Source organism: Chiloscyllium plagiosum, chromosome 26, assembly GCF_004010195.1.
Source record: "Chiloscyllium plagiosum isolate BGI_BamShark_2017 chromosome 26, ASM401019v2, whole genome shotgun sequence".
Classification (NCBI taxonomy): Eukaryota; Metazoa; Chordata; class Chondrichthyes; order Orectolobiformes; family Hemiscylliidae; genus Chiloscyllium; species Chiloscyllium plagiosum.
In genome coordinates, this window is record NC_057735.1 from 43,905,447 (window position 1) to 43,919,176 (window position 13,730).

General features: G+C 40.9%; 1 protein-coding gene across 1 annotated transcript in view; it reads right to left on the minus strand.

The window, feature by feature from the left end:
• Positions 1-13,730, minus strand: part of LOC122562944 (sphingomyelin phosphodiesterase 2-like) — a 43,694-nt gene that overhangs the window by 15,544 nt on the left and 14,420 nt on the right. The window contains exons 3-6 of the mRNA XM_043716246.1: positions 11,594-11,690; positions 9,690-9,766; positions 8,461-8,554; positions 7,583-7,672 (exon numbers count right to left, since the gene is read on the minus strand). Coding sequence (XP_043572181.1) covers positions 7,583-7,672; positions 8,461-8,554; positions 9,690-9,766; positions 11,594-11,690 — 358 coding nt within the window. The remainder of the gene's footprint in view (positions 1-7,582; positions 7,673-8,460; positions 8,555-9,689; positions 9,767-11,593; positions 11,691-13,730) is intronic.

A 13,730-nucleotide genomic window follows, 5' to 3' on the forward strand; every position in this document is an offset into this window, starting at 1 on the left:
AATAGAGACTTTCAGTCAAGAGTTGATAGCTCTAGTAGAGTAGTATTATATTCATATTCAGAGTATAAGGAGACTATGGGAGAATGCTGGAGAACCATGAATCTGTCCCTGATCACTCAAGGTTAGAATAAGGCTCCGTATAATATTTCAAGAGCTGAATTTTCACTGGGACTTTCAGGAACTACTGCTATAACTTCAATGGATGATTTGTGGATACTGTAGAAAAACAATATTAGCAGACATTATATAACCGAAAGGACTGTGGACGCTGTAAATCAGAAACAAAAGCAATGGTTGCTGGAAAAGCTCAGCAGGTCTGGCAGCAGCTGTGAAGAGAAATCAGATTTAATGTTTCGTGTCCAATGATCCTTCCTCAGAAGTGATGCTAGCGAGGAACATGTTGGTTTATTTGCAAAAGATAGCGTGAGGAGAGAGGTAAGGAGTAAATGGTAGGTGAGGATAGAGCCCAAAGAGAGAGAAGAACAGACAAAGGAGTTGATAATGATCTGGCTATGAGGGTGAATAGCTGTTAATAGAGACTGTTACTGACTAACAATGATTAGTGTGTAATGGCAGATGATGTGATAACAAGGTCTGGTGGCTAGGACATGGGAGAGTTCAGGCCCTAAAATTAGTGAACTCAGTATTTAGTCCAGAGTGTTGCAGAGTCCCCAAGCGAAAAATAAGGTGTTATTCTTCCAGCTTGGACTGAGCTTCACTGCAGCAAGCCTGAGACGGAGATGTTAGCCAGGGAACAGCAGACTTTAACCTGCTGCTTCAGTGTTTCCATGGATCCTCTGCTGAAGTTACAATGGACGGCATGGGTGACTCCCACAGAAATCAACCCCTAATTTGCTCTTTGTAGTTTGTTGTACTGTCATGTGGAGGATTCTGCTCTAAAAGTGGATAGTGGAACTCCCCAAGCTGTATGCTTGATTGCTCAATCAATAAATCCAGTTACTTTACCGATATCAAAGCATTCAATCTTTTTGCATGCTTAAATCTTTAGCAGCAGATGATTGAACTTACACCCACAGTATTCGAGATTGAAACCCTAATCCTAGATGGGTCTGTGAACTCTCAATCCTTTGACTTCATGAGTGATTTCAACTTTTGACTAAACTACAGAATGTTTTACAGGGAAGGAACAGTCAGCACCAAGTGATTCTATCTCACAGAATGCCTCTCCTTTCACATTTGGAGAGACATTCATTGATAGTCTGTGACTCCAGACAATCACACCACTCAGAGGCAAAGGTTTTCCTTCGGAAGGAAACAAAAGCAGAAAGAAAATGGAGAAGGAACGAAACAGTATTGAATATAAAATGATTAAACGTGAGTGGTAGGCTCATCTTAGGAATTATCTCCTCACAATGTGGAACTGCTTCTTAAGTTAGTTCTGTAATTCAGACTGACTGCCAGATGTTTAAACTCATCCAGCTTTCAGATCTTAATGTGCCTCCAAAATGTCATGGATAGATGTATTCTGTGCAACATGGCAAGTCTGCAAATGACCCCACACATGGCCTAAAAAAATCAGCCCATGGCAGCTTAAGTACCAGGGCTAACTAGTTATGCTTAGCCTCCAGAAATTCTATCTTGTTGTGTTACCGGAGAGATTTAACAGATATTAAAATTAGATAATATTTTTTTTTGTATGAATGAACCATTAGCTAAGTCTGAGATGCTTATTACCTGATGTTCATTATGAGATGATTCATCCATTACATAGGAACACAGGAGAGTATATTTCAAAATTCAAAAATAACGCACCAACCCTCATTCTGCTCAAATTTCTTACGTCAAAAGTATGCAGCTTCCTTTTGATCTATTTCTCTCTCGCTCTCTCTCTGTCTGCTTTCAGGCCTTAAAGCTGTCTCTAACCACTTTGTTAATTCTGTCTCCACCCAAATGGTTCTGTACTTGCCCGAGGAAAGAAAAAAGCTCCCAATTCATTCACAATGGCACTGTCAAAAGACAACCGCATAGCATTTGACCCTCTGTTTGCCACCACATTCCTGCAGCTACTCATTTACTCAACTGTACCTTCATCTTCACTTTAAATACTCTAATCCCCAAAAATCCACTTTTACTACTTTTCACCTTGTCCATTCATCTCAACTCTTCAAGAGCAAGGGATGCAGACTTGAAAAGTGACAGCATGCAACTACTTTAGACATTTCTGACAAAGAGTCACTCGACTCAAAACGTTAGCTCTGTTTTCTTTCCACAGATGCTGCCAGACCTGTTGAATTTTCTCCAGCAATTTTTTTGATTTTTGTCTCAGGCCTCCAGCGTCTGCAATTCTTTGTTTGATCTGCTGTAGATATTCACCTTTAGATCTGACTGGGCCACATAAAGGATTATCAGATCTTGCCTTCATCTGTTAAAGCTGCTCACTATTTCAGGATCGTTCCTGATTGACTCCTCCACGTTCACCCAAAATAAAGTGCAAGGAGCAAATGGACTGTTTTGTCACTAAGATTCAGACCATCTGGTCAACTGCCTGTACCAGATCACTCCAGTAAAATCCTTTTCTCGTGTTTCTTTTTGATTGTGGTTAGTTGGTATCACTTGGAGCAAAATAATCCACTTTTCTGGACAGAGTGAGAGAGTTCATTCACCTACACCACAGGTGTGACTAGAGGGTGGTTCTTCAACTGTGACCTTCACAATTTGCCAGCACTTGTACCCAGCGTGGTATATATGAACCATAGTCCACTAGCACATCTTTCCTTCGTGCACCTTCTCTCAAGTAGCACACACAGAACAGCGTTGTAGTCAGTTCTTAACCCATTTTGTTTTAAATCTTGGAAGGGCAAAACACACCATGTCTGCCAGAAGTGTTTTTCTGTTGCAAGCAGAGGGGAGGAGATTACTTCCTCCTACATCTCTCTGTCTGTTTGAAGTTTCCCTCACATGCCACATGCCTCAACCTTCCATGGATTCCAATTTGCCAGACAGCACTGAATTTACTTCTGCAATCTTTTTTGATTATTTGTCACAGTCCTCTTTCAAAAAGCACATTTTGCAATTAAAAATCAAACAAAATTCCGTAGCACTTTGGGATTCTGATCTGTTGTCATGACACTCCACACGCCTTCTCTGAACTCATCTTGTCTATCTTGTCACATCCTGCTCCCTTGATCCCATGCCCACTAAACTGCTGACAGCCTTATTGATTCCCAATGTAGCCAGTATTGTAAACAGTTCTCTCTCTGCTGCGTTACCCCCCCCCCACCCCCCTGGCGTAAATCTGTTACTAACGCCATTGCCCTCAGAAAAAAAACTTTGATTCCACTTGAAAACTGTCCTACCATCCTTCACCTTCCTTGAATTTGTTGTCGTCTTCTCAAACAATATCTATCTTTTTCAGCAATCCACATTTTAAACCCTTTAATCAGGTTTCCATTCCCACCATTGAAGAGCTCTCAGCAAATCTACAAATATTATCCCAAATGACTGTGACAAAAGTAAATTCCTCAACTTTTACAATTTGACTTCAGAATTGTTTGATGCACCTGTACGCCAGTGTTCAATGACTTGTGTTCATCAACTCTTCGTAGTCATTCAAGAAATACCGAAAATCTCCATTCGTTCAACTAAAATGGATAACCTCACCCTTATTCACATTATATGCCATCTGCCATGCTCTTGCCCAGTCAACTCAGTGTGTGTAAATTCGCTTGAACATCCCCCTCACAATTCTCATTCCCACCAATTGGGATCTGGGTTGTATGCACTTTGGAGGGTTGAAGTGTCGAAAAATAGATGGTGAATGGCTTGGGCCGAAGCACTGATCCTTGCAGAACCCCGTTGGTCACCGCTGTCAATCTGAAAATGACTACTTATTCCCACTGTTTTCTACATGTTAACCAATCCTTAATTCATGCCAATATATTATCACCAATCCCATGTACTTTAATATTATTTATTAACTTCCTGTGTGAGACTTTAACAAAAGCTTTTTGAAATCCAAATACATCCCATCCATCTTTTCTACCGGATCATCTCTGTTTATAAAATCCTCAGAAATCTCTAACAGGTTTGTCAAATATGATTTCTCCTTCATAAACCCATGTTGACTCTGCCAATCAAATTATTATTTTCTAAACGCCTAGTAATTGCATCCTTTGTAATAGATTCTAGTATTTTCCTTCACTGCTGAGGTCAGGTTAACAGGTCTCCATTGTCTCTTTCCCTCCTTTCTTGAACAACAAAGTTACGTTTTCAACTTTCCAATTTGCAGGGACTGTTGCATAGTTAATAGAATTTTGAAAGGTGATCACTAATACACCCATTATCTCTGTTGCTCCTCCTTTCAGCATTCTAGGGTAAACATCACTGGGTTCTGGAGATTTGTAAACTTGCACTCCCATTATTTCATTAATATGACTGCACCTGCATCCTAACTCACACCAAGTTCTATTTTCCTATCACCCCTTTGCTCATCAACTTAGGTTGACAGCTAATAAAGCAACAACTTTATTTTAAAATCTCTCTTTGGCTTTAAGCTTCTCCAAACCCTCCCTGTCTCTGTAAATTTATCCTGTCCCAGAATACTCCAATGTATTTGCACTCATCTAATTCTGCCCTTTATATTTGCTTGATTTTAATTGTTCCACCATTGATGGCTATGCCTTCTGTTGCATTGGACATGAAAGCTTGGCACTTCCTTCACATTAACTCTCTCCCTCTGTCTGTCCTCACTTTTCCTCCTTTAAGATATTTTTTAAACCTACTTCTTTGACCAAGCTTTTGGTTATCTGATCTAATATTTCTTTTCTTGACTTCATGTCAAATATTCTACATATTAAACCTGTGAAGTGTATTGGAAGATTTACCACATTAAAAGTGCTACATGTTGTACATTGGTTTTGCCCGATGTTTCTTTGGGCAGCTTGTTTTGCATGTTTGTTTGGAAGTAATTCCTAAATTATCCATTTTCTCTCCCTTACCTGAGCTTAAAAACTTGATCTGGTTACAGAATCCACAGTTAACTCAAGCAATGTTTTTATAATCCTAGGAATCCTTCAATGCTTATTTAAAATTCATTTTGTACAGCTTTATCCAGTTGTAAAATTTCATAATGCCTGACTCTCCCAGATTCCCTAGATTCTCTTCAGCATTCCTAATTTCTTAGGAGGACAGGGGACAGGACAACAATGACTAGTTTATTTTAGATTACCAAGAGTCAATTCCAGACAAAACAACTTTTACATGTGTACGTGTTTTTTTGAAATTACATCATTAAGCTGAAGAAAGAAAACTAAGTTTAATCATCTTTATGAGCAGCATTTCATGGAATAGCCTGTGTTAAATATTTAAGAAGTATATTTAAATATTTTGGCAGTTAGAGATACCAGTATCACTTTTATACTAAAGGGTAACTTCAACTCCCAGTGGGAACCCTCATTGGACATCAGTGCAGGTCTGAATATCCTGACACCCATTTATTTAGTGAAGTTTCACACTGGAAGTCTCCATACACTGAATTTACATTTATTTATGGGGAAATAATATTATTTGTGAAAGGAATTTTATTTTCTTACCAGCTGATTATTTTACAAAATAAGGGGTATCAAACTGAACCATAATTCCTTCAATATGGAAGTCTGACCATAAAAGCACACTCTTATCATTTGTGCTTAATTTTCTTATTTTTTGTTTTACCCTAAGGTTTACAGTTTGTTTAAAGTTTGTAGGCTTAGAAGAATCTGCTTATAGCACAGTTTCATTGGTCAATAAATGCTAAATCAAACCTGTTTGCATGGATGCAAATGAGAGGAACATGAAGTGAAACTTTAAATGCAGCCCAAGCCTTCATCATACACACCTCTGGTTAAAGTGGAAACTAAATGTCTGGACAGTTTTATTTTAAAAAATTACAACAAAATTGCACTTGCAGCCTATGAAATTCATTTTGTTTGTACAATTAGTGCATATACACTAATGTGAGTGTACATCAATATCCACTAAGTCTCTGTCTTCTGGCTAATTCTATTGATGTGTTTGGCACACTCTCCATCAGAACTGATGGTTACCATGCTGAACAAAGAGATCTTGGGGTGCAGATTCATAGTTCCTTGAAGGTGGAGTTGCAGTTTTACAGGGTAATGAAGAAGGAGTTTGGTATGCTTGTCTGAATTGCCTGGGGCTATTTTCCCTGCAGCATTGGAGGCGGAAGAGTGACCTTTATAGAGGTTTATAAAATCATGAATGGCATGGATAGGGTGAATGGCCAGGTCTTTTTCCCAAGGTCGGGAGTCCAAGACTAGAGGGTATGGGGTTATAGGTTTGAGGTGAGAGGCGAAAGATTTATAAGAGACCTAAGGGGCAATTTTTTCACGCAGAGGGTGGTGTGTGTATGGAATGAGCTACCTGAGGAAGTGGTAGAATCTTATACAATTACAACATTTAAAAGGCATCTGGATGGGTATATAAATAGGTGGGGTTTAGAAGGATATGGGCCAAATGCTGGCAAATAGGACTAGATTAATTTAGGATATCTTTTTGGCATGAATGAGTTGGACCAAAGAGTCCATTTCTGTGCAGTATAACTCAATGACTTTATGCGAAGCATTTGCATTTATTCCTCTATCAGATATTGACTAATCTGCTTTGTTTTTATGCAACTTTTTTCTGTTTTTATTTCACATTTCCAAAACCGTTCTTTCCTCTGATCAGTGCACTCTTGGGGACGATGCTCAGAAACTACTCAAGCTTCCCTCACTGTTTATTAAAAACATTTGATCTCTGCAAGTATGCGACAGTCTCAAATTACATGAAAGATGGTGAATTCTTTTGTCATTCATCCTTTAAAAAAATGTGAGATCCAGTGTTAATTTGGGTCAGTGGCCTGACGGTGTATGAAAGATTACATCATCAGCTTGTTGTGTCTGGTTGGGGTTTCACCTCGTGAAAACTGCAGTCGTGAAGTGATGAGGCTAGCAGATATTTTAAAACAAAAATCACATGACATGAAAAATAATGATGGATGGAGAAGGTAGTAATTCAGTCTCAGGTTAACGTGGCAACCAAACGAGGGAAAGAGCGAGCGAGGGAAAGAGCGAGCGAGGGAAAGAGCGAGCGAGGGAGAGAGCGCGAGCGAGAGAAAGAGAACGTGAGCAAGAGAGCGAGAGACCGAGAGGGAGAAAAAGAGAGCGAGGGAGAGAAAGAGAGCAAGTCAGAGAGAAAGAGTGTGAAAGAGAGAGAAAGAAAGATAAAGAGAGTGAGAGAGAGAGAGCGCAGTACAAAAGTCAAGAGACAGAGAATGAGAGCAGGAGGGATTGGGTTGAAGACTTGCGATGAGAGAGACAGGAGGATGAGACAGTGAGCGACCTGGGAAAGGGGGAATAGGGAGGTTACAAGCATGATCCAAAACGGAGAAAGTGACAGAAGTAATGAAGTAGTAGTTGTGAGAGAAGCAGGCTTGACCACCATATGGCAACCGCTGACAGGCAGACAGATACTGTTAGAAGGCTGTGATGTCATGCATGGAGACAGCTAGGCAGCCGACCTGCTGTTTACATTGTCATTCTCACCAACACACAGCCAGCCGGAATTCTCAACTCCCACTTACGTGTGTGACATAGACGTGAACGACAAGGTCTTTTATGTTCAGAATAACTAAGCCGACAGATTTCCCGCCAAACCAGTCACCATGGTGCAACTAAAAGACAGGACCGTGTGTTAGTTCTCCATCAGAGCACCACTGATCTGTAAAAAAATCTGTGCATTATCACCGTGGCAATGCAGTTGGATAGAAGCCTGCTGAGACCTTGCTCCCAGAGTATCTACAGTACTGGCTGCATCTCAGAAGTGCCAAACATTGCTTGCAGTCCCACCAAACAATTTCTTGGGCAGATTATATGTTACAAATACTTTGCTCTGTACAGAATAGACACAGTCTTTCATTTTCCTTTCCCTGTTAATTTTCTCTCCATTAGCCCCTAATGGAAACCCATCTCAGTGGAGCATGCTGACCAAATGCTGGTTGTAGAGTCTGGGAAGGTTTATTAAATTTCTGCACAGGTGCTGCTAGCCCCACTGAGCATACCCAGAACATTCTGCTTTTAGTTTAGATTTCCAGCATCTACAGTGTTTTACACCTGTCGGCCTTTTGAGCAATTGGAGGGATCTCAAATCATTGCAAAATATTGCCCAAAAATATAAACATCACTGGACAGAGATGTGGAACGTGACCTCATCCTCTCTCCAGTTCAGTTAGTTACAGGCATCCTATCCCTATCTAGGCCAAATTCAGCAATGAACAAAGAAAACATTAGAGATCCTCTTGAATGTACGTGTTTGTGACTTGCTCCCTTAACCAGCCGAGTCATTGGGAAACTTCATAACACAACCTGCACCAGATAAATGGAAGCACTACCAACAAGCAAGATCCCATTGATTAGGAGTTCAAGATTGATTTGATTCTTGCCCAAAACGTAACCACTGTACCTTGTAAGGGTAACCGTTCAGGGAGTAGCGGTAGAGGAAGGAGTCAGTTATTATGTATCTGGCGAAGACACAGAGTCCACTTCCTATAGCTCCACTGAAAGACAGTCAATGAAACACATTCTAAATACTGGTCAATAATCAGACACACCCACTCTCATCAGCTTTAATGTTCATTTCAAAATTCAGTTGTTCTCACTCATGACAAACAAAAAGCACAAAAACAGGAATCACCATTTAGTCCAAATACAGCATGTCCCCCCACGTACATCACAGTGCTTAATGTCAAGGACATCACACACAGTCTGCAGCCTGACACTCTGGTTGCAGTCAGAGGTGCCAACTGGTCAGAAAAGACCAAATTAACTCTGCAAATGTGTTTCTTTTTGAACTCCAAGGTTCAGGAGGAGCTGGAGTGCCCCATGCACATCCCTAAGGGCTTGGAAGGAGTCCATGGATGTAATCTTATTGTCAATTGCCTACAGACCTCCCCATCCCATCCCACAGACTGCCATGTACCCTACCCACGGACTCAATGCATCATCTTGTCAGAGAATTCCCACCTTTATGCCTTTGCAGGGATGGAGCACCCTTTAATTAAATGAGACACTGCCACCAAGATCAACCGAGTATCCATGCCCCCTCAATTCTCTGGGTGAACCATCTACTTCGAGGCTCCCAAACACCCAACACTGCTCTCACCACTTTTAAAAATATTACACTCCTAAACCAGTATTATACACCAGCAATCCCAGCCTCTGTTCCACCATTCACAAACAAGATAGCCATGGAGTACATCAAAATGGAGACCTCTGATATGAGGCACCAATTGGAGTAAGTGCAACTTATTGGTGAACTTTATCCACTCGGTCAGACATTGCTACGTTTCTGCTCTGTGCCCAATTCTCCTGTTGACAGAGAAGTTCTGTTTATCTCCACCATCCTTTGTTGGCATGATATCAAGCAGAACCGACTGGAAATGTACAGCAGTCCCAGTATCCACCACTGCCCTTCCTACAATATAACCCATTCCGAGAGAATGACAGTAAAGCCCTGAATGCTTTGACTTTTAAAAAAATAAATCACGGCCTGTTCAGATTCATACTGATCCACCCCCTCGTGTTCTTGTGTGCAGTGTATAATTTCGTTTGCAGTTCTGTCTAGCAGTGCCTTTCAAAAGGCAGAAGATGCCTTGATCGGCGATTCTCTTTGGAACAGACATAATTGCATACCTTCTAAAATACACTGAATAAGGGTGGGTACTTGTCAATTTGCTTCTCAAGAAGTGATAATCCTGTTCACTCCACACCTGCAAAACAAAATAACATCCAGCTTCTATTTCTACTCTTTTGCTTTTGAGATGTCAGCTCCATTTAAGTCTTGGAAGACTTGCATTTATATAGCGCCTTTTGCATTCACTGTACCTTCCAAAGTTTAATTCCTGCAGCAAAAGTTGGAAATGCAGCAGCTCTTCTGTTTACAGCAAACACCATAACATGATAACCAATCAGAAAATCTGATATCCGTTGATGGGTAAATTTTGGGTAGGGCACGAAGGAGAACTCCTCTGCTTGCCTTTAAAATAATCCAATGAAATTGTTATTTCCATTCGAGGAGGCCACCATACAAAGTCTCACTCGAGAGAGGAAAGCTCTGACTGTGTAGTGCTCTCTTTATACTGCAACACAGCGTCAGATATGATTATGTGCTCAAGTGATTGCGACAGAATTTCTGCCCTCGAGGTGAAAGTGCTACCACAGTGCCATGGCTAACAACTATCTTACCGACAGGGCAGAAGGATTAGCTTTTTACAATTTCAGCGCATTATCTATTAATGCAGTTTACATGAAAAATAGTATTGCATGGCTGAACGTGTCAATTATTGGGTAGATTGCTCAACTAAAATTCAACCTCGTGAGATTAAGTGATGACAAGGAGTGAATTTTCATTGTACTCCAACCAATACCTCTCTCACAACCCCACCCATAAAATTGGCTATTCATTTCATTATTATTTGTGGGGTGTTGTGATGCACAAACTAATGTTCAAGTGATTTAAGTTTCTGAACTCAAAACTAAGCAATTCTGTTTGAAGTGACTTGAGACATTTCTGAGACACGTGGTCAAACTGTATTTATATAGCATTTTGAGAGTTTCCTGTCCTGTATTTTTATAATCCCCACCTTCAGTCATTTGGTTCATGTCTGTTACCGACTGGAAGCAAATTCAGAGCACATTCCCAGCTGCTCCCACTGGTGTAGTGACTGTTACAAAGTATTCAGGAATATCCTGCAGGCTTCCAATGGAATTTAAATTCAATTAATTAAATCGTTCTGGAATCAAGCGAAAGTATTAGAAATGGTGATCATAACTGAATTTCTGTGAAAACCCATCTGCTTCAGTAATGATGTTATGTGCAGAAGGCCTGCATGTGACTTCAGTTCCACAACAATGAAGTTGATTTGTAACTGTCCTATGAAAGGGTACAGTAAACCTCTCTATTGTATTAGAGTTGGTGATTCACCACCCCTTTCTCAAGGACAATTAGGACTGGACAATAAATCACAGCCTTGCTAGCAAGCTCTGCATTCCATGAATAAACGAAAACTAAAACTGGGCACACACCTGCCTATTTCACTCAATGCAACCAGGAGTTAAGTGGTCTCTGGATTTTGCATCATGGAATATGAGAGGCACATAAATATGCTTTGCCATCAGAAACTCAGCTGAGCGTCAGGGTTAACATACATTGCTACAATACAATAAGAAATCCTACACTAGTGCTACTCCAAGAGTGTGACCTCGGATCACATTTATTAATTTAGGTTTATTCGTGCAACTTCATGGAAGTTTGATACTCATCCATTAAAACGGATCACTCTTTAACATTTTTCTCCTCAGCCAGTCAGTCACTGTGTTATGATGACCTCACCCGCTGCTCCCCACCCCATGGTGCCCTAGCAATGAATCTGAGAGGGGCATTTAGTCTGTTAATTTACGGTTTCTCTCCTTGTCTTTCACATTGACACATGCCCATAACAGACTCCAAAAGCCTAACATAAAACTGGAAGGACAAAGCTGACTGCAGAACTGCTGTAAAACAATGAGGGCGGCCTGACAGGCAAGACTAAACCCACCTCTTGCAGCAGGACGACATCATACCTCTCCTGACTCAGTAACAGAGCAATCATTTCATAACGCTCCCTGCAGCATTTGCTAAGGTAACGGATCCCCCTGGAAAAGACAGAAAGCAGATTGTCATCAGTCACTTTTACACCAAATATATACACTGTAGCACTGCCTGCAGTTTTACAACATGGAGATGGAAAGATGAAATGAAGAAACTACAGTTATTGCCTGGCCTCCTGAGGGAGGGGAACTGAATGGAGCAGACTTACTTGGGATTGCCAGTCTCCAAAAAGAGAAAGATGAAGACTCATTAACATCACTGTTTATGTCAAAACCATTTCGATTAAATGATTAGCTCTAACATCCCGTTCTTTTTATTACTCATTTAAGGTAGCAGTGGTAAGGTAAGGTGGCAAGAAATAAAATGACTGGAGGCATGCGGGAGAGCAGTGCACCAAATGTTTCCGAATTTGGATGGCAGAGGCTGATTATTTAGATTATAACATCTCGGAATGGTTTATTCACCTGTTGGTGGAAAGTCATTCCAAGAGGAAACAAAATCTTCAGTAAAGATTTTTTGTTGAATTAAATCATTTTCTAACTCAGGTGTGAAGTAAAGAATAGTATTTTGTATAGAGGCAGCTGAACTCAGATTTCAGCCATCCTTTAGGACTTTACTGATCAATCTTGTTGGTACATAGCTTGGGATACACTACACAGTACAGAAAACCAATTGCCTCGGCCTGAAATTCTATAATGTCCTCCCTAAACCACTCCAAGTTTTTAACTCTTGCTCCTTCTGATGATGGAGCATCAATCTGAAATGTTAACTCTGTATCCCTCTGTACAGTGGGTGAGGATTCCAGCACTCCCCCATTTTTATTTCAGATTTCTAGCATCTCCAGTAATTTTTCTTTCACACTGATTTTTTTTTGTCATAAAATGTTCTACAAATACACATGTTATTGCGAGAGTGTGGGATTTCATATATTTGCAAAACAAACTCACATAAGGGTTCATACCTCCATTACTTGCTGTAGCAATACACTAAATGTGGATCCAGTCGTCAGAACTGAAGGATCATGGGACTCGAAATTTTAACTCTGCTTTCTCCCCATAGACACTGTTAGAACTGCTGTTTCCCCAGCAATTTCTGCTTTCATTTCAGAACCTCAGCATCAACAGTTCTTTGTTTCATTTCAGTATCTGACTTATAACTGCCCCTGAGGTAGCATAACAAGCTCCTTGGTTTCAACAGTTGTTACAGCATACTATGGGTGTACTTACACCACACTGACGGTTGTCTCAGCTCCCCTCTTTGCAACTGGATCCTCAGCATCTTGACCACTATCAGTGAAGACAGACAAATGCACCTTCTCCACAACAGCCCTCAACAGTGGGGGGGGGGGATCTCCCAAGGATGCATTCTCAGCCCCTGTACACCCACGACAACATAGCTAAATTCCAAATGAATGCCACCTACAAGTTTGCTGATGACACCACCGTGGTAGGACAGATATCAAACAATGATGAGTCAGAATACAGAATGGAGATAAGGGGTTTGCTGACATGGTGCAATGATAATAATCTCACTCTCAATGTCAGCAAAACAAAAAAAACTGATCACTGACATCAGGAAGAAAGGAGGAGGTCACGCCTCTAATTACATCAACACAGCGGAGGTGGAGAGGGTGGAAAGCGTCAAGTTTCTAGGAGTGACAATAACCAACAATCTGCCCTGGTCTTCCCAAATGGATGCAACAGCGAAGAAGGCACAACAGCGCCTCTTCCTTGGGTGGTTTAGGAAATTCAGCATGCCCACAAAGACCCTCACCAACTTTGACAGATACGTACTATCCGAATGCATAATGGCCTGATACAGCAACTGCTCTGCCCAGGAGCATAAGTATTACAGCTCAGACCATCACGGAAGCCAACCTCCCATCCATCATGGAAGCCAGTTACACTTCTCGTTGCCATAGAAAGGCTGCTAACATCAAAGACCACCCCACCCCGGTAATGCTCTTTTCCAACCTCTCCCATCAGGCACTTGAACATGCATACCAACAGATTCGAGAATAGCTTCTTCCCTGCCATTACTAGGCTAATAAGTGGACTCTCTAACTTCAAATAATATTGATCCTG